Raw genomic sequence first — 21,344 nt, 5'->3', positions numbered from 1 at the left:
ATGGGGTCACAAAGATTTGGAGTTGGACATGACTGAGTAAGAACAAATGGACAAGAGTGGTGCCAGATGAGTAGGTGTGGAAGAGTTGTGATTTGTACATTTGGAGGGGGTGTCCACATTGATGAGCTTAAAAGATCCAGTTAAAGGTTAAAGTATGGTGTGATTTGATTTGATTTGACTTTCTACAAAATTCTTTAACAAGAGAACGCCTACATCTGAAGCTAGGGGCTCTGTCACTAATGAGCTGTGTGAGCTCCTAAAGGTCAGGAACTGTGTTTGTGTATCCTCCGTGTTTAAAGCTGGACCTGGCACATAGTAAAGTCTTAATAAATGCTTATTGATTGACCATGTGTCCTCAGGCAACTCACTTAATCTCTCGGTTAACTCATAGGATCCTGAAAAAAGCTAGAAGGAACCTCTGTCCAAGGTCATAAAGGTACAATAGTAGTGATCAGAGCATTGATTTGCTTAAGGTCAGGCAGATCCAGTAGTAAGCAAAGGATTTGAACCCAGGTCCTGTGAGTAAGTGATCTTTCCATTGTACCATGCTGCCTCTCAATGGGAATCCAGGCTCAACAACCTCAGATTATGAGATTTATTTATAAAAATGAGATGAATAATCCCTGTCCTGCCTCCCTCACAGGGTTACTGTGGAACTCAACGAATGAATAAATACTCTTGAAAGTACCAAGTTACTACACAAGTAGAACAGAGAATAACCAGTATTAATTATCATCACCACTGTCATCATAACAACTAGTATTTATATCACACTTTAAAGTATGCAAAGCACTTTACAAATATTAGCTCATTTTACCCTTAGAACAACCCTGAGAAGTAGATACTATTATCTCTATTTTAAAAGTGGGAAAACTTAAGAGTGGGTAAGTGACTAGCCCTGAGTAGTGTCTGAGGCTGGATTTGAACTCAATTCTTCCTAATTCCAAGTCCAAGACTTTCCCCACTGTGCCACCTGGCTATCTAAACAGCATTATCACCATCAGGTGTGACATGTAGGCATTGGAAGCACCTGGCAGAATAGAAAGAGTGCTGAACCTGACAGCAGGAGACATGGATCATGTCTTGGCTCTGAGACTTGCCAGGTGAATATTTTTAACCAAGGCACTTATAACTCTCTGGGCATTTCTCATGTGCCTTGTTCCCTGCTGGTACTCCCCTTTGGGATCATTCCTCTACTTTCAGCTTTCAATAACCTTTCCTCTTTTGAAATTCATATAATCTCTTTGTAATATGCTCTCCATCCTTGTTGCTGTCATATCCTGGTTTTCAGGTTATTCTCCTAGTTCTCTCAACTTCCATACCTGACTCATGATCATACTTTACAATATAACCAGAGACTTCGATATTCATATCCACAATTCCTCAGATCTCTCAACCTCCTTCTCCACCTCCCATTATAGCCACACACCAACACTGTCACACCTGTCACCTCACCATCTCTTAAAATTACACCCTTTGAAATGTCCATCTCCATCCACAACTTCCCACTCTTTCACTCTCCCATTCTCTCATTCATTCACAAAAAGAACTATTTGGGCTTTTATCATAGCCTTCATCTTCCAGACCCAGCATTCCTATTCTCCCAATCCATCTTCCCCACTTTGGCTTCACCTGCTTCCATAACCAGCCTTGTTCCCCACAATAGGTTGATTTAGTGTTTTCCTAGTTATAAGTCTCAAATTTCCTGCTCCCCTGACAGTCAACCAATCTCCAATGGTCAATTGTCATCCTTGGATAACTCTCACTATCTGATTTACCTAGTTTTTGCTCTAGGATCCATTGAGTGTCCCTGCAAAAAATAATGAAATCAAGCTGATTTTGCCCACTGTAAATTTTTGCTTCATAATTTCAGCTGGTTCTAAATAATGCACAAAAATTTTCCTATCCCTATCCTGGATATCTGGCTCATCGCATTCCCCATAGTGGCTGTTTCAAATTTTTTCTTTTTTCCTTTCTTTACCAATCTCTTTACTCATCCCTATCCTTTCTTCCCTCACCCACTCATCGTAAATACTTATTAGCTGTGACCACAAGCAAGTCATTTAACATCCCCAACACTCAGTTTCTCTATCTACAAAAAGAGGGTAATACCTGTACTTCCTCCCTGGGGGGGTTAGGGGGATGAGATGATGGGATGATGTATGTAAACATCAAATGGGATAATGTATACAAACAACTTTGCAAAATTTAAAGTGCTATGTGCATGTCAGTTTTTATTATTGTTAATGTTAGACTGCTACGTCACCACCATCTAACTTGAGCTAGATTACTTCCCCTCCTCCATTCCTCAAATATTCTCAACATCTGTCACCTCACTACTTCCACTCTCTCCTTTCACTTCAGTCACAGAAGAGAAATCTCCAGTTTTACCCAAGCCCTTGATTATATTTCCAAACTATCAGGAGAGAGGGAGGGAAGAAAAGAATTTGGAACTCAAAATTTGAAAAAGCAAATGTTAAAAAAATTATTTTTTACAATGTAATTTAAAAAATAAAATATGAAATTTTAACATTTAAAATATTTTGAATGAATGTAGTAGTAATGTCTAACATTCATATAACACCCTAAGGTTTACAAAGCACATCGCTCCAGTTGATAATGTTGGAAGTGGGATGTGACCATCTTTAACACATTTTATACTGTGTCACACTAAATTGAATGAATCTGCAAAATGGTGATAATAATACTTGAAGGAAGATAGTATGTTATGACCAGGGACCTGGCCTTAGAGTCAGAAAGTCTTGGGTTAGAGTCCTGCCTTTAACATGTATTGGCAGTGTGACACATATTGCCTGGGCAAGTCTCTTAATCTCTCTGTACCGCAGGCCAAACTCTAAGAGTACCAGTTGCAGAGAAGGTTCCAGCCTGCATTGAGAGAAGAAATTTCCTTATTGGAAGCTCCCTAGACTGATGAAGTTTTAGGTCTGGTATCAGTAGCAACAATGACACCGCAACAATAACAAACAACATTTGAAGTGAAAAATCCTGGATTCTAGAGCTAACTCCAGCACTTATACGCTGTTTGTTGGTGTTCAGTCTGACTCTTCATGAGCCCATTCGGGGTTTTCTTCACAAAGATATTAGAGTCGTTTGCCATTTCATTTTACAGATGAGGAAACTGGGGCAAACAGGGTTAAGGGACTTGCCCATGATCACACAACTGGTAAGTATCTGAGGTTAGATTTGAACTCAGATCTTCAGACTCCCAGCTCTGTGTTCTACCATTATACCATGGAGCTGTCCTGATTTAGAGCTGCAGGCCCCTTATCATGCAGATGAGGAAATTCAGTCCCAGAGTGGGGGAAATGACTTTCAAGGGCACCCAAATACTAAGTGACAAAGGACAGGACTCTTTCCACTATAGCACACTGCCTATCATCAAAGTCATATAAATGAAGCACTTTGTAAATTATATTCATTTCAGCTAGCAACCTCCTGTGGCCCACTGGAAGAAACCACTTTGCAAACTTCCAAGGGTAAGAAGAACAAGAGCGTCTACTGTGAGGATGGGCATAGCTGGGGAGTGCACAGGACCTCAGGCTCTCTAGAGGTCCCTGCTTTGTGGGGATCTTTAGGTAGGTCTCCATGGTCATGTTTCCAGGCCTAGTGAAGGAGGATGGACCAACCTACCTCAGAACACGTGCAGCGAAGACAGTACATCAGCCCCTGTGGCTCCAGGTAGGGATGCCAGCTCTCCCCCAGGGCATATCGCTTCCCGTGGAAAAGACAGAACATATCAGGGCCTGGAAAGACCAACCAGGCAAACGTTAGTAGTCCTCAGGATGGTGTCTTCACCCTTCCTCTTGGAATTCTTAATTTACTTCAAAACTCCGTTAAAATTCAGTCTTCTATATGAAGCCTTTCCTGATTCTCTCCCTCCCAAGGAAAAAAAGCACTTTGCATCTCTATATATTGTATGTTTCACATTTATTTCTTTGTACATGTCTCCCTAGTTAGAATGTAAACTGCATGAAGGCAGGGATTGGTTTATTTGTGACTTTGTATACCTAGGGCCTAGCACTTAAGTAGGCACTTAATAAATGCTTGTTGATGCCTGAGGTCCCCAGCTTGAGACTCATCTCTTCTGGGGAGCCCTTCCTGATTGGTACAGTCTATAGTGATCTTTATCACAAAACTTAGGTGCTCCTGGAAGGGCATTTAGGGATAGGAGCTAGAGATCCTTAATTTCATTGGCATAAGGAACTGCTCAGGGAAGACTCTTTTTTAATGCAAGTAAGCACCTCTTCTGCAGCCTATAATCTTAGAGAGTTGTTTTAGAGTAGTGAATGGTTAAGTGACTTGCCCAGGGTCACTTAGCCAATAGGGTAGGACTCAGATCCAAGCCTTCCTGGCTTCAAGGTCCATTCTTTATCCACTTCACCACCCTGCATTTCATTGCAGGGACCCTTAGAAATAATAAAATCCTAGAATCCCAGAGTTGGAAAGGACCTCAGAGATCAGCTAATTCTGGTACTTGAATAAAAATACTTGAATAAAATTCTCTAATAGCGTGTGATTTTAACTAAGAAGCACTTATTAAATGCCTTAGTTTCCACAATTGTAAAATGGGCATAGTTTCCATAATCAAATAAGATTAGATTTGTCAAGTGCTTAGCCCAGTGCCTGGCACATAGTAGGCACTTAATAAATGTTTGCTTCTTTCCCCTTCCCTTCACCTATTATGTGCTTGTCACTATTCCAGGGCTACAGAGATGAAAATAAAACAGTATCTTCCCTCTATCAGGAGAGACAATGTGTACCCATAAAAGAATATGAAAAGTAAATACAAAGTCATTTCAAAGGAGAGGAAGCTCTGAATTAGAGGCGAGAGGACACAGGCAAGTTGTTTTTGAGACTGACTTTACTCACTGGCAATAGAAGAGGGTTGGAATAGATCCTCTCTAAAGCTTTTTCCAGGTCTAACATTCTGCGTTCTCGTTGGAGCCCTTTCTTACTCTAAATCTCTTGGACAATTAGTCATTTGGTGTCCAACAGAAGACCTCCCAGAGACAGGTAGTTCACTGTCTCTCAGGGTAGTCTTTTTCACTGGTGGATATCTCTGCTAGAAGATTTTCCCTTTAAACTAAGCCTAAAAATACCTCTCTAAAGCTTCTGGCTTTGGCTCTGAGTTCTGCTCTCTGGGACAAAGCAGAAGAAAGCTGCTCCTACTTTATGTGAAGATCCATCTGTTTCTGAGATGGATCCGGGTGAGAGGGGAAATGACTTTCTCAAAGCCCCTCAGCTGAAGTCATTCGCTGAGTCCTGACTCAAATCCAAGTCTCCAGGCTCCAAGGCCAGAGCTCTCTCATACTTGGAACTCCCACAGCCCTTTCTGTCTGTTCCTGGAGCTTGCTTGGTCTTTCAAATATAGATCATGTATCTCCTGGTGCAATCACTTATCATTCCACATGTAAGGAGATGACCTGTCTCCTTGTTCTTATTGGGAACTGTCTGCTTTTAATGTAGATTGAAAGCATTTAGATATTTGGTGAATTTAGGGAAGTTCATGGGATCATAAATTCAGAACTGGAGGAGACCTTTGGGTCAATTTAGTCAAATCCCTTCATTTTACAGACAAGGAAACTGAGGCTCAGAGGGGTTAAGTGATATTCCCAAGATCACATAGTAAGTAGCAGAATTGGAATTCAAACCCAGGTTTTCTGACTCTAAATCCATCAGTGTTTTTGTAACCATCACCACTGGGGCCTTCATATCTGCTCATATTGGATGATGACATGTAAGGCATGTTACAGATGGAATTCTGATTCAGATCAGTAGATTCTTTGATTATAACAGCCTTTTATCTGATCTTCCTGATTCCATTAAACAAAAAAAAATATCTGAGTTTCCATCTATATGCCAGACACTGTGCTAGACTCTGGAAAGAGGAAAAGGAACTGGACCTATAATTTCATTGGTATAGGGAACTTCAGGGAAAGGAAAATGCCTCCATCGATGCAGATTGACATGTTCTTTACAATTTAAGAGTCTTAGTGAGTTGCCTAGAACACTGAGAGATTAAGTAACTTGTTCAGGGTCACACAACCAATCCCTTACAGGGTTTTAAGGATACAAAGTCAAAATGACAAGGATCTCATGGTCTCCTGTGGGAGGGGACATGACAATGAATGTAAACAGATGAAAAATATTTTTAAAAGAAAAAAGATTTACATTTTAAATGCTCTTTTATCAATTCTAGGTAACTTGAGGAGAGGGAAAGATAGACACAGAGACATAAGAAACTTACATAGAGGAGATCAGGAAAAGCTTCAAGAAGGAGTTAGTCCCTGAGCACCCTGATGGAAGCCAAGGATTTGAAGAAGCAAAAATGAGGAGTTCTTTGGGTATCTCCTTTTAAAGTTCATTGTTCTCCCTTTTTTCATAGTTAATTGTGTACTTGTTCTTTTATCATAAGAAGGTAAATTCCTTGAGAGCAGGGCAACTGTCATATCTTTGTATCTTTGTATCCCCTGAATCTGGTACCTTGTACACAGCAAGTACTTAATAAAAGTTTGCTGAATTGAATTCTAAGTTCCCTTCTAGCTCTGACATTGTGTATACTAAGGTCAGTAAATCAACTAATATTTATCTAAGGATTATTATATTCTTTTATCCTTTCCAGTTTTGACATTCTATATTCTAGCTTAGCGCAATGTCTGGCACATAGTAAGAACTTTATATATAAATATTAGCTATCATTATTGCTCATAGGAGAGAGATCAGAATGGTAATGGGACTGGAGACCATACCTTAGGATGGAAGACTCTGGGGAGGTCTGGCTTAAAGTGTCAGCCTCAGAAGGGAAAGAGAGGAGACCATGGATTCCAAAGGCTATCTTGTGGAAAAGGGATTTAACATATTCTACCTGCCCCGCTCTGGCAGAATGAGGAGAATTTAGTGGAAGGCACAGAGAGGCAGATTTCAGCCAGAAATAAGGAAGGAGATCTGATCTCAACAATTAAAGTGACTCCAAAGTGGACTGAACTGCCTTGGAAGTGGGGAGCTCTGGCAGCTTGTTGGGGAATTGGAGAGAAGATTTCTGTTTAGATACGAGTTGGAAAAGATGATCTCCCAAGGTTCCTTCAACTTGGAGATTCTCTGAGCTTCTCTTGATCCTCATTTAAAACAGTCATTCTTCACAAGTGAGATGAACAAGGGCATGCAGGAGCTGGCTCCAGCAGGCTCTCGAGATCTGATTGTTAAATTTTTAGTGTGAATAGCTACACCTCACTGTGAGTCTGGGCTGCTTTATTGGTTTGTTAGTTGTCTAGACTTAGGAAAGTGGATGGAGAAAATGTGCGTAATGCAGATTAAAATTAAAGAATATAGCATGTACTTTTTTAGGGGGGTGGAGTGCCAGTTGTTAAACATTTACCAGCAGATGGCTGAGCATAGGTTTACTAACTCCTAATCCAATGAGCTTTCCACTCTCCAACCCAGGTATAGACAAATACCACTTGACTAGGAGAAAGAATCCAGCTTTCCCTTCTGATACAGACATCATAGCTATAGTATTCTGGAAGAGAGGATGGCCTTCACTTGAACATCCCAAGTAATGGGGATCTCATTCCCTCTTTAAACAGAACATTATTCTGTGAGATAACTCCTTCTGTCTTTCTGTCTCTGTGTGTCTGTCAGTCTGTCTCTCTCATAGCTAGGAAGTCCTTCCTTATATTTAGACACCTTAAGGGATCTGTGCTCCCCTTCTTTTATCAGTTCCCTCAAGTGATACTGATTATAGCCCGTCCATGTGCCCTCATTCTATATGAGTCTAATCTGGATCCTCCTATAAAAATTCCAGTGGCGTTGGGGTGGGTGGGCATTCCTCCAGACCTCTTGACATTGCACAGATATCAATGGAGAACTTCCTTATACAGAGTTCACATTGGATTCTTTTTAATATTCCCTTTTAATGGGTCCCAGTTCTGCCCTAGAACTGCATCATAAACTACATTACAGAATGTCAATAAGGGGAGAGATTTTAGAGGTCATCTAATCCAATCCCCTTATTTTATAGATAGGAAAAATGAAGCCTAAAAGGAGGGAAAGTGATTTGTTCAAGGCCATATAGCATAGGAAATTTGTGGTTTCCTGATTCCCAACTCTGAACCACAGAAGACTCAAATGAGCAGGGTCCTAGGAACTCATCTCATCTTCCCCATCCTTCCTCTCAACTAGCAGACATGTTTCCACAGAAAGAATGCTGGATTTGGAGATAGAAGGCCTGGGTTCACATCTTGATTCTGCCCCTTATGCCTCACTGGGCAAATCCCTTACCCTCTTCAGAGGTCCATTTTCTCATCTCTAAAGTGAGTGGGTTACACTAGACAATATGTATGGAGCTATCCACCTCTAAATCCATGATCCCTCATTTGTGTTTGGGGCCAGGTAACAAACAAATATTCAGTGTCTACTATGCATCAAGAACTATGCTAAGCACTTTACAAATATTATCTATAAACTAGGAAAGTGACGTTTCCCTTTGTTCCTTAAATTTTTCTAAATCATTTTGTCTGAGTCTCTCCTTTGCCTCCAATATTCCTTACCTTGTATTATACTTATTTCTGTACGTATCATCTGTTCCCTCTTCAGTAGAGCCCTTGAGGGCTTTTTCATCTTTGTATTCCTAGCACCTTGTACTTATTGGGCCCTTAATATATAGTTATTAAATTGAATAGGAAAATGACATGACTTGCCCAAGGTCACACATTCTTGGAAGCTGAGGAGCTAGGACTCAAACTCCTGCTAATTCTAAGTCCAGTGTTCTTTCCACTGACTAGCCCATGGTTGCCCCAGGAAGACCACTTGCAGATGTGGAGACATTGTAATTTGCCCACCCTTGATTCTGTTTTCTTCTGGGCAACTGAAGGGACTTGCAGGTTCACCCCTTTGGCCCATGGGAGGAGGCCCAGGCAGAGGCAGTGGATCCTGTTTCCAGTGAGGCTGTATCAAATTTGCTGTGTTTATCTCTGCCCGGCTGCTGGCAGGGAAGGGGCCGCCTGCTGGGCCTGAGGTTCACATGTTTAAAGCCAGACTAACTCTCTAAGGAGTGAATAATGTCTTTATTTCTCTGTGCCTTCCCCCCTTTGGGCGGGGGGTGGAGAAGGGAGCTGTTGCAACACAGCAGAGGACTCAGCCTGGGCCTGAAAGAACACAGTCCCACCTTCGTCTGGGACGGCCCCTATTCGGCCCAAGGCTTCTGCCCCTGGTGCCAACTGGCATGGCCCTCTTGACCGGACCCCCCTCCCCCAACTTCTTCTTCATAAAAGTGAAGACAGAGGGAGTGCCTCAGTCAAAGCCCAAGCCAGTCCACCCCCACCCCCAGGGTGGGGAGAAGGGAAGGAACTAGTAGAAACAGAGGAAGGGGGTGGGACTGGGGGGGGGGGGGGCGGAATCTAGCCCCTGGGATGCCTCTACACTGCCACAATCTTTGTTTCCCTCCCCTCCCCTCCCCAAGCTATCTAATCCGGAAAGCACTGAGGTGGAGGTGGGGCTGGGGGGGAGGGGGAAGGGAGGAGGTGGGGGAGGGAAGATTTATCCAGGGCTACCTCTCTTCTCAAAGAGGCCAGTGACCCAAGTTAGTGCCAGGGCTGGGAGGGGGAGAGGAAAGTTAACTGAGTGGGCATGACATCTTCGAAGTTCCCCTGGTATTGAGATTAACACACTGGAACTTCTCTTATGGGTTTATCACAGAACACATATGTATAAAACACAATAATCACATGATCGTAATAAGTACATTAGAGAAGTGTGAGCTAAATGAGTTCCTGGGGTGTGTGTGTGTGTGTGTGTGTGTGTGTGTGTGTGAAGACTGTAGTCACCATTAGAGGATCAGGAAAGGTTTTCTAGAAGACCTAGCATTTGAATAAGACTTTCATTGCAGGATAATAATTAACCAATCAAAGGGTGAGAATGAGGCAGGTTCAGGCATAGGGAACAGAACTAGCAAAGAAATGGAAGTAGGAACAGTCTAGTTTGCTTAGAATTTATAGAATAGATTAATAGATTGTAGGGAGGGGTTCAGTTATGAGTGTGTCCCTAATAGATGGTTGCCTTATCCTGAGGACAAGGATTGGGTCATGTTCATCTATAAAAGACACTAGGGTAGAGGGAGAAAAGATTCTGCCAGGCCTGAAGTCAAATCTGGCCTCAGACAGTTACTAGCTGTGTGGCCCTGGACAAGTGACTTAACCCTCTTTGCCTCAGTTTCTTCATCTGTAAAATGAGCTGCAGAAGAAAATGGCAAATACTCCAGTACCTTTGCCAAGAAAACCCCAAATAGAGTCATGAAGAATTGGACACAATCAAAACAACTGAACAACAAAGTATTACAAGATAGATACTCAGAACCTTTTCTCCATCCCCAAACCTAACCTGAAAACTATTTCTCTCCTTTTTCCAGAGCACACAAGACTCATTCTCCTCTTTTGCCTCCTCTTTCTTTTCTGCCCCTCCACTCTTCTTCCTTCTTTTTGTTCCTCTATCTCCCCTACGCATTCTCTTTTTCCTTCATCTCCTATTCTATCATCTCCCTTTCCTCCTCCATCTTTTCTTCCTTTGTTTTCTCCATTTTCTCTTCTTCCTTCTCTAGCTCCCTCGCCTCTTTTTTCACCTCCTTCCACTTCCTTTATCCTCACCTTATCTCCCTCTTCCTCCTCCTCTTCTTCTCCTAAGCCAAGGAGGATTTTGGGTGAATCAATTTAATAGTGATAACATTCCCCATTTCTAAAGCACTTGTACCTGTATGAAGCACTTTCCTCAAAAAAGTCCTGTGAGGGTAGTGAAAATGGTATTCATATTTTTACATCCAACAAGTTACTTATTTATGATGACCTCACCCAAAAGTTTCACTCCCCCACTCTCTGCTGACCAAAGTTGTAACCTTCCACATAGTCCTACTGTCTCCACTGAGAGTCCAACCAGTATGGTTTGGTGATTCTTCCCCAAAGTCCTTCACAACTGGATCAAACAATTTAAAGCTGAAAGGGCCTTAGAGGCCATCTAATGTGATGGATCAACATTCATTTTACAGGTGAGAACATGGAATCCTAGAAAGGTGAAGTGACTCACCTTCAAACAGGGTAATATAACTAGCCTGGTCATCTGGCTCAAAAGCTAGTATTCTTCGTGCCCATGTCCTCATACCCATACCTTCAAGCTTCAGTCTTAGCTTACCTACTGTAGAAACTCACCCTGAAAACCCAGCTGCCAGTCCTTCCCTTTTCTGAGGCTCTTGAGTTTTTCCTGTGTAATTAACCCAGTCTCATGCACTATACTCTCCTGCCTCCCCAGCCAGACTGGGAGGAAGCTCTCTGAAGGCAAAGGCACACTCTCCTCCTTTTCCTGGCTGCCCCATAGCCTGCAGTTAGTAGGGAAACTGGTTTCACTGACAGAAGTCCAGGCTAAGGACAGAAATGGGGTAGAAAGATTCAGTTTATGAAGGAAACTCATTCCCACTCAGCCAAGGTCCTAAGCAGAACCAGATTACATAGGAAAGACTGTGTACCTTCTGTCTTCTAGGGTCCCCCCAAACTCCCACGATCCCATTCCCCTGTTATTTCTCTCTATGCCATTTCTTCCATTTGTCTTCCATTGTCACCCAGTATCCTCTCTTGGCCTCCTCTTTTCTTCACTTCTCCAGCATCTCCTCTATCCCTTTTCCTGAATCTCTGCTCACTTTCTGTTCCCCTCATCTTTTCTCCCCATTCTTATTCCTCCTTCTTACCCTTCTTCTCCCCAGTGCTCTTATCCTTTTACCCATTTCCCTTTTCCCAATTCTCTTCCCTTCTCTCCCTACTCCTTATTTCCTTTCATCTTTCTTTCTTCCCCTTCTGTCCCCTACTTCTCTCCCTTGTCTCCTTCCCACTTCTCTGTCTTCACTTCTTTCTTCTTTTCTATCCTCATTCCTTCTCTCACTCTCATTTTCACTCCTCCATTTCTCTCTTCCCTTCCCAACCCTCATTCTAATCCCCCTCTCCTATTCCTTTCTTCTCTTTCCTTACTTCTCTTCCCATTTCTCTCTTCTCTTTTCCTCTATTTATTTCCCCATTCCTTTTCTCCCTCCCTTCACTCCACTTCATAGAACCTTATAGTTAGAGATCACCTAGTTCCACTTACACCTGAGCAAGAATTCTCCTAGTAGTAGTTCAGCCCCCCGGAGGATGATCTCGCCCCTCTCCTCACTGCTCCTCCTTCTCTCTCTCTCTTTTTTTCTACCTTTCCCTAACAAAGATGCAAAAGCAGACACACACAAATGTCTTCCTAGAAACTCACAGTAGAATTCCACTCAGGGACCTGAGAACATTAAATGTCAGGGCTGGAAAGAGGACTTTTAATAGAACACAGAATTTCAGAACTGAAAAGGAATCTTAGAGACCATTTGGCCAACTCTCTTATTTTATTATGTAAACTGAGACCGGGAGACCGAAAGAAACTTGCCCTAGGTCTTAGATCTACCCAAATGCATAACTTCCCACGAACACAGGGCTGAGCTCTAATGCTAGCCTTTAAGTCTGCGGGGGCCTCTTAGCTGGAAGCCTCTCCTCTCATTCTCTGAGGACAGGAGGGCATGAAATCAGTTTAAAGATTCAGGTAAATCTGAGGGGAACATTACCTTACTAGCACATGGAAAAGGAAAGTCCATAGAGTACCTCTTTGTGGGAAGTTTTGGATATGGGGCACTTTTTCAGTTGTGGCGACTGATTTGGGTGGGGTTTTCCTGGTGAGGTGATCTCTGATCTCAAGTCCTCTGCCCTCTGGGTGGCAGCCCCCTCCCCCCGCCTCTTCCCGAGCTGCACCCCACCCCCCTCAAAGCGGCAGTCCTTCTCCAGCTAGCCCAGGCGGGCGCCAGTGCGGCTGGCTAGGGGAACTTGAGAGCCTAGGCAGCTGGGAACAGGTGCAACAGCTGGAACAGCTGGCGCCTGCTCTGCACATTTTGGAGAGTGTGTAACGGAGACCTCTACTGGCCAGAGAAAGAGAGGCCGATGCTGGGCCTGGGAAGGACATCTGGGGAAGTCAGGCTTAGAGTGAAAAGATTTCTAAGACTCAGTTAGCACTACCCTGCTTCACGAATGGCTTCACGAATACATCTGGGAACTGAGGTGGGTCAGCCACTAATACTAGCCTCAGAAGGTCTGGGGGAGAGGGCCAACAGGACAGGAATCGGCTTCTCTGCCTCCTTCTCTACACAGAGGCTTCTCCTGCTCTCTTGCTTCCCATCCTCAGGTTTGTATCCCAACCTCTGTCTGTTCTTTCCCTCTATGAGATTCAGCCCACTAGCTGGCAGCCTGGTCTTCCTCTCCCAACTCCCAACCCCCTCCCCCCCTCCCCCAACCTGCCTGCCACCAATCCTATCCAGTATTGCTATGGATCTGTCATCTCATCAATGTGAGTACTTCCTCTACCAGTACAGATCACTATCATCTGTTCTGTGAGACTCTTGGCTATTGCCTCCTGTAAGTTTACCATAGGATATACTCAAGATGCTGAGGTCTTCCTCACATTCTCAGGTGTATCACTGGGACATATGGACTGTCCATCCATTGTCCTTCATTACTATCTATCATGTTTTGCCAGTCACACATTTCTCTGACAATTGAGCAAAGGTTCAATTTCTGTTTAATTCCCTGCTCAGTTATTTTGGAACTCTCCACTGTCCTTTGGGAATCCCCTTGGTATATTCTATGACTTGAAGCCTAGTGACATATCCAGAAAAATGCTGATGCTAAAAAAAAATGGGATCACTTGATTTACAAAAGAAGGAAACTGAGGCCCAGAGAAGGGAAGAGGCATCTCAGGTCTCACATCTGGTTAGTGGCAGAGCAACAAGCTGGAATTTAGGTCTCTAGACTCTGAAATTTGGGTCCTGCCACTGCAGCTACCTATCCTTGATTTGGTGCCCCACTCCAATTCAGCCCACAAATACATTTCCCCAAGTACCTCACTATTGGTTAAAAAGACAAAAGCTTTTATTTCACAGTGAGAGTTAGGATTTAAATATCTGAGCTCCCTAGAGAGGGAAACCAGTGAATGACATTCATACCACAGTGTCCAAAAGGGACATGGGATCTCTAGGCAAGAAACACTGGGTTCCTTGTGGAAGTGGGGGGTGGGGAGAAAAGACACCAGGATAGAGAGCAAAGGCACAACGTCCTTGCTAAGGTGGGGAAATGAGTGAGAGACACATGACTGGGGGTGGGGACTTTAGGCTAGATGCTAGGAAAGCTTACTATCACTTGAGTTTGCCCTCTTCTCACAGAGCCTTTAGGAAGTCATAATGTCCACCCTCTGCCTGATAATCATAGATAGAATCTCAGAACTGGAAGGGGCCTCAGCAGTCATCTGGTCCAATCCATATCTAAATGAGAAGGCATCTATAGCATGTGTGACAAAGACCACTTAAAGCCCTCCTGAGGCAATCTCCTAAACGTTTCATTCTCCAGGTTAAACATTTCCTCTTCCTTCAAGGAACAGCCACCAAGATGAGCCACCCAAGAATCAGTGAATCTTTTACACATTTTGAAAGGAGGGACCCATTCCTAAATGGAGCAACTGAGGTCTCCTCTCCAGCTATGTCTCCCTCCACAGGGTAAAGCTTCCTTCCCTATGCTCAAGGGAAAGAGAATTCTAATAAAAAACGATACGGAAAGATGACTCCCACCTCCCTCCTCAGTAATACTCATGCTCTAAACAGTCTCTCCAGCAGCATGGAAGGACTGCATCAACCTATTCAGTTAATCAACAAGCGTACTTACCATATACCAGGCACTATGTTCAATGTTGGAGATACAAAGAAAGGCAAAGGGAGAAAGGTCCCTGTCCTCAAGAAGCGCATATTCAAATGAGGAAAAAAACATTAATAATCTCCTTCTGTCTGGTTCCCTAATGTGACCAAGTGTACATGTTGGTAGGACCCCTGGTGTGATTAGGGCATTGGCCTCAGTCTTGGAGGAAAGGGGATCCTGGGGTGGGGAGGGGAGGAGGCAGGGAGTCAGTGTTTCATGTAGGTCCAGCATCAGTGCTTGGGCTGGGATTGGGGTAAGGGTTTGTCTGTGAAATGGCAGAGACAGGTGCTATACTCACCACCAACCTAATCAGGGGCTGAAAGAGAACTCAAGAAAAATCTAACCTACACCCTACCTGCTGGAAGTATCACACCCCACAGCACAACATTCCTGACCATACATTGCTATAATATTTGAAGGTTAGGGGGACCTATACATGAAGTGTTAGTAAGTGGTTTTCCATGAGAGCTAGAGGGACCCTTGGAGAACATCATGCTCACAATTTTCATTTTACAGATAAGAAAACTGAGGAAAAGGACTAGCCCACGAACACTTACAAGTTGGTTTCAGAGCCTGGGCTCATTCCAAGTCAAAAATTCTTTCCATTACTATTTGGTAAGAACCATGTGTTAAGAGTGTTGAGGGTTTTTAACCAAGACCAATGAATAAAAATAATTCTTTGACTTCTAAAGAGGTTCTCCCCTGTACTGCCAGATTGTCTTTCCATGAGAACAGAGACTTTATCTTACCTATACTTCATGCCTCTCCTGGGTTCTGAACACAATGGGCACTTCATAGATTTATGTGAAATTGAATTGAACTGGAGTTGAATTCCATCTGTGATCTATCTTGCAACCTCACTCCATTCCTTGTACCCATGTCACAAATGGAAAGACTGATTCTCTCAAGGTGATTCAATCCTCCTCACTCAAGTGAACCTAAGACTAAGAAGCATGGATTTTAGTCCCAGTTTTAGTCCCAGAGCTCTGCTGTGGGACTCGGGCCAAAGCCTCTCTGAGACTCAGTTTCTCTATGAAGGGAGTTGTTCTCAGCCTCTTGTACCATTGGCATCCTGGGACAATGCACTTTGTACAATCAGACAAAGACCAATATGCTAATGTAAAGTAGTTGGCAGCCAAAGTCATGGGATCTTAAAGGGAAAAGGAAAAGCCTTCCCGCCTAAAATTATTTCCACAACCGCCTATCAAACAATGTCTGAAATTTCCCATTAAGGTTTCACTTATTTGAATTTTATTAGACTTACAGGTCTTGGAGGACCTTAGAAGATAGAATGAACGTCAGAGCTAGGGGGAATTTTAGAATATAGAATGTAAGAACTGAGAGGACTCTTGTAGTACAGTGTTAAAACAACAAGAGACTGTACAATATGAATGTTAGAATAATTAAGGCAAGAGCTAGACGGGACCTCTCATTAAACAGTTGGGTGATCCAAAATCCAAAGAGAGAAGGTGACTTGCCCAAGATCACACAGACAGTCTGTATAAGAGCCAGGATTAAAACTCAGGTCCCCTGATTCCTAGTTCAAGGCTCTCTCCACTGCCACATTGCCAGATATAGATAATGAAATTGTAAGTGAATGCTACAGTTCTCTGAATTGAGGTGACAAGAAAGAGGAGGTCCTAAATTATAGTATAGAAAGGTAGCCAGGGAAGGCGTCATAGAAGAGGTAAGACTTGAGCTGAGCTTTGAAGGGAAGGAAGCCTGGTGCAGCGTGACTCAAATCTTGTTTTTTGGTCAGATCCTGTCATTAATCTGACTAATAAATTTAGGCAAATCACTCTCTCATTCTCCAGATGCAAAATAAGAGGACTGATCCCAAAGATCCTTTTCAGTTCAAACATTCTAAGCACCAGCTCTGTCACCCTTGGGTAGGCCGAGAGGAGGGGGGTATCTCATGATGGGAACTTCCTGAGGGATGTATATACACCCTGTAAGGCCAAGCCAGGGCACATCTCAGGGCTAGTACCCAGCTTGTCACAAGACTTGTGGCAAAACTGTCTTGAAAAATGCCTTTATGAAAGAAAGATGGGCCACTATAACCAGCCCACAACAAAGATCTCTCTCTGTCTCTGTCTCTGTCTCTGTGTCTCTGTGTCTCTCAGTCTCTTTTTTCATCTTTCTCTCTTGGTCTCTCGGTCTCTCTGTATCTGTCTCAGTCTCTGTCTTTCATTTTCTCTGTCTCTGTGTCTCTCTCAGTCATCATTATCTCTCTCTCTCTCTCTCTCTCTCTCTCTCTCTCTCTCTCTCTCTCTCTCTCTCTCTCTCTCTCTCTCTCTCTCTCTCTCTGACAAGACTCTTTTAAAGAACAAAGAACACAAAGCAAGAGAAAGGCCACAGGGTTTGGAAAAGTTACCTGGACCATCCCCCTGCTTCTAGGCCAATCACCATAAAAATCATAGAATCATAGATTTGGATCTGGAAGAGACGTCTAAGGTCCAACCCCACGTTTTAAAGATGAGGAAACTGAGCCCTTAGGAGATTAACTGACTTGCCCAAAGTCATACAGATATGTAAATATTAGATAATGGATTTGAACCCAAGCCCTCTGCAAATCCTCTCTTTTCCACTGTACAGTTCCTTCATTTTCCAATGAAAGTGTCTCTCAGTCTCCAGTTCCTTCATTTTTTTCAGGTAAGAGACTTAGAGAGGTGATATGACTGAATAACTGCCAATTATGTAGCTAAAAAGCTTTATGTTTTAATCTCGCTCATTGAGTTTTTAGAACTCTACCAAGTCAAAGTTTTCCCTGTTTTTTACAGATGAAGTAAGGCTCAGAGATATCTAAAGACTTGCCCAAAGTCATAGTGCTAAGTAAGTATGCTGGGCAGGAGTCCAACCCAATCCCTCCTAACTTCAAGTCCAAAGCACTACTCACAAAGCCACACTGGCTTTCCAGCATGTCTGAGGTCACACAGGTCATATTACCCAGGTAGGCATTAGCAGCTGGAAGCTTAAGGTGGGAAGGGACCTAGGAGAAACCCTCTCCTTTTACAGACTGAAGTCTAGAGAAGTTGCCCAAGTGAGTCAGTTACAGAGCTAACCTTAAGTGCCATATGGAGCATAAGTACAAAGATAAGTTCTGTCCTCTGTCCTCAGGGAGCTGACAATCTAGTGGAAGAGCCTAAACTTTGTTCCTATAAATATCAATAAGCTCCCAGTGGGATTGGGGGTGTTGGCGAAGACTTTCATTTTTGTCTTTGCATCTCCAGTGCCAAGCACTGTTCCTGGCACACAATAGGAGTAGAATAAATGTTGGTTGACCAATACATGTAAATCACTATCTAAGTCTTGTTGACTAGAAGGGCTAAAAAGAAGTTTAGAAAAAGGGGGAGCGCTTATCTAAGATAGGTGGTTTGGGGTTTCTGAAGTCCCAACCAGAGTCTTCAGCCTTCTTCCTCAACTTTTCCAGGACTGGCCTCTTTGCCCTGCCTCAGAAAGTCAGGAAGTCTTTCTTTAGGTCTAGCGTAGATCCTTTTTTCTCATACATCTCATTGAGGTATGGACTTTTTTTTTTTTCCTTTTTGACCCAGGGGGTTAACTGTCTGCCTTGGATGGATTTGGGGAACCTGAGATCCAGAGCAAGCAGCGCCTCTACCCGATCCAGTTTAATTTCCCTAGGATCCTAACATTTAGAGCATTGGAAAGGGCCTTAGAGATCATGTTATCTAAGTCTTCTTCACCTTACAGGTGTGGAAACTGAGGCACAGGGAGGCAAAAGCTTGCCCACAATCACAGAAATGGTAAATAGCAGAGCCAATCCTTGAACACAGATCCTATGACTCAACATTTCGTGCCTTTGCTCTTACTAGAGACAGTGGTATGTCTCTTTTTCTCTTCTCCAACACAAACTCTCCTCTCTACTAATGTCCCCAGTACCTCCAAACTAATTTCTCAGTCTTACTTTTGTATGTGCAGAATGCCCCTCTTTTGTACTCTCTGCACCAGGAATGGTACCTGCTCTCAAGGAAGGGGCCAGGGCTGTGGAGAGGAAAGACGTCTGCATGTGCAGACAGAGGACTTGAAGTAAGTGTCAGCTCTGCTACGACCTACCTGTGTGACATTGGACAAGTCACTGTCTTTTCTCCTCATCTGTAAAATGTGGCTAATAATGGCTATTATTATCTATCTCATATGCTGTTTTGAGAAAAGTGTTTTGGAAACATACACGCTAAATAAATAGGAACTATTACCGTTACTACATCTAACTTGTGTCTGTCTATCTTCCAGGAAGCCTTTCTTGATCAACTAAGCCTATGGTGGACTTTCTTTTTACAAAATTCCTAGAGTACTTCCCTTATTCCTGTCCAGGACTTTCAGGCTATCCCCCTGCTTCTGAGCTATGGAGTGGTCCTCTCTCTCAGTGAATGGTCTCTCCTCCCCCTGTATTTCTCTCTCTCTCTCTGTCTCTGTCTCTGTCTCTGTCTCTCTCTCTCTCTCTCTCTCTCTCTCTCTCTCTCTCTCTCTCTCTCTCTCTCTCTCTCTCTCTCACACACACACACACACACACACACACGCACTCCTGTCAACAATTACATCCCCCTTGTCCTCCCAAGCCCAGATGACAGAATAGAGATCAGACAGTGAATTCTGGTGTCTTTCCATCCCTTGTCCTTGAAAGTATCTGGCTTGATGGAGTTGCCCCCAGCCCAGTCTACTCTCCCAGTCTCCAAACCTCTTCTCTTCGTGCTATGCGCCCCCCCCCCCCCCCCAACCCTACTCACGGGTCCGGGGATGAGTGTCCGAGGGAAACCAGAGAAGGACAAATCCCAGCAAGGAGGAGAGGACTCTGACTTCAGGAACCATTCTTCCACCTCTAGACCTTAGGCAGAGTTGAAAAAAGGAGGAAAGAGCAAGAGCTGGCCAGGAACACGAGGAGGTGAGGGGGGGGGGGGGGAGAGAGAGAGAGAGAGAGAGAGAGAGAGAGAGAGAGAGAGAGAGAGAGAGAGAGAGAGAGAGAGAGAGAGAGAGACTTAGAGGATCTCTGAGGACCCTTGTAGTTCTTAAGTTCTGTGATACAGAAAGGAGGGAGACGGGAGAGCAAGACAGGGGAGATCTAAGAAGCGTGGGAGAGGACTAAAGGGGGACAGATAAAAGAAAAAGCAAGAGATATTCAGGGAAGGAGAGACGGTGAAAAGAGGAGAAAGAAAAAAAGGGACACGAGAGGGAGTGAGAAAGAAAGGAGAGAGACTAAGTCGATCTCTCAGGTCCGTTCTAGCTCTTAAGAGTGAGACTTAGATGGTCTCTGAGGTCTCTTTTAGCTTGGAGCCAGGGAGAGAGAGTGACAGGGGAGACGGGGGGAGGGGGCACGGGGGAGCTCTTGGGGGAAGAGATGGAAGGATAAGGGGAGAGATGGAGGAAGGAGAGATGGGGAGAGGAGGGAAGAGAGAAGAAGGCGGAGAGGAGAGCGAGCAAAAGAGAGGGAGAAGGGGCACAGAGGCAGAGGAGAGAGGAGGAGGAGGAGACTGTCCCAGGCAGGGGAGCTCTTCGCGAGCCGGGCAGAGCGGCGGCGGCGGCGGCGGCTGCAGCGGGAGCTCGGAGCGCGCACGGAGTCCGCCTGCCAAGGGCGGCCGGCGCGGGGCTCGGCCTCATTTGTACCTTGCCGCGGGGAGCTCCCTCCCGGCCGCCTGGCGCGATCTCAGCTCAGGCGCCTCCTTCAGGGAAAGCGAAGAAAGTCTGGGGACTGGTCGCCCACAAACCCGGCCCCCTGGGCGTGCGAGTGAGTGAGTGTGTGTGCGCGAGTGTGTGTGTGTGTGTGTGTGTGTGTGTGTGTGTGGTGACAGCGGGGCGCCCCAGCCCCACCGAGGCTAACCCTTTCCTACCCACACTCGGATGAGAGTGGAGTAAGGAAGGACCTCGAGGGAAGTGACCCCCAGTTAGACAGCGAGTAGAACTTCCCAGTAGGGGAGATGTCTTCGGGCCACGGTTGATGGGTTGGTTAGTTTGACTGAAATGAAGGTCTTTCTTTCTATCTTTCTTCTCCTTCTCCCTTTATCTCTCCCCTTTTCTTTTCCCCTTCCTTCCTTTCTCACTCATTTTCTTTTTCTTTTCTCTTTCTTTCCCTCTCTTTTTCCCATTCCCTCTTTCTTTGCTTCCTTTCTCTCGATTATATTTTTCTTTCTATCACCCCTTTTCTTTCCTTTCTTTTTCCTTCCTTTTTTTCATCTCTTCCCTTCTCTTTTTCTTGCCTTTCTTTTCCTCCTTATCTCGTTTCCTCTTTTTCTAATTTTTCTCTCTCACTGTATATGTATATATATAAAATGGGTGTATGTATATTAATTCTACAGATTAGACAATACCAGAAAATACGCAGGATAATGAGCTTTTCTACTCATGTCTCTCTTGAAATCATTATTACACAGAATCACTAGCTGTGCAGAAGAAAAGGAGGAGAGGTATCTAGGACTGGGGAATCCACTTGAGGCAAGAGGAGGAGAGATTTCTGGCTACAGGACAAAGCTGGCTGTTCTAACTGTTGTGTTTGTCCTTCGTTCTGGAAGAGGACCATGACATCAAGATGAC

At 44.1% G+C, this 21,344-nt stretch overlaps 1 protein-coding gene across 4 annotated transcripts in view; it reads right to left on the bottom strand.

Moving 5' to 3' along the window:
• CHRDL2 (chordin like 2) overlaps nucleotides 1–20,481 on the bottom strand; it is an 82,038-nt gene extending 61,557 nt beyond the window's left edge. The window contains exons 1-2 of one of the 4 annotated variants that reach the window (XM_072610851.1): nucleotides 19,547–20,481; nucleotides 3,652–3,764 (exon numbers count right to left, since the gene is read on the bottom strand). In XM_072610851.1, the coding sequence (XP_072466952.1) occupies nucleotides 3,652–3,764; nucleotides 19,547–19,628 (195 nt within the window). In that variant the 5' untranslated portion in view covers nucleotides 19,629–20,481. The remainder of the gene's footprint in view (nucleotides 1–3,651; nucleotides 3,765–19,546) is intronic. The other 3 variants (XM_072610847.1, XM_072610848.1, XM_072610850.1) reach the window with 3 other exon arrangements.
• Between the last annotated feature and the right edge of the window lie 863 nt (nucleotides 20,482–21,344).

The sequence above is a fragment of the Notamacropus eugenii genome, chromosome 5 (genome assembly GCF_028372415.1).
Source record: "Notamacropus eugenii isolate mMacEug1 chromosome 5, mMacEug1.pri_v2, whole genome shotgun sequence".
NCBI classification, from domain to species: Eukaryota; Metazoa; Chordata; class Mammalia; order Diprotodontia; family Macropodidae; genus Notamacropus; species Notamacropus eugenii.
The sequence above is the reverse complement of the archived record's forward strand: the minus strand, read 5'-3'. Positions and strand labels throughout refer to the sequence as shown.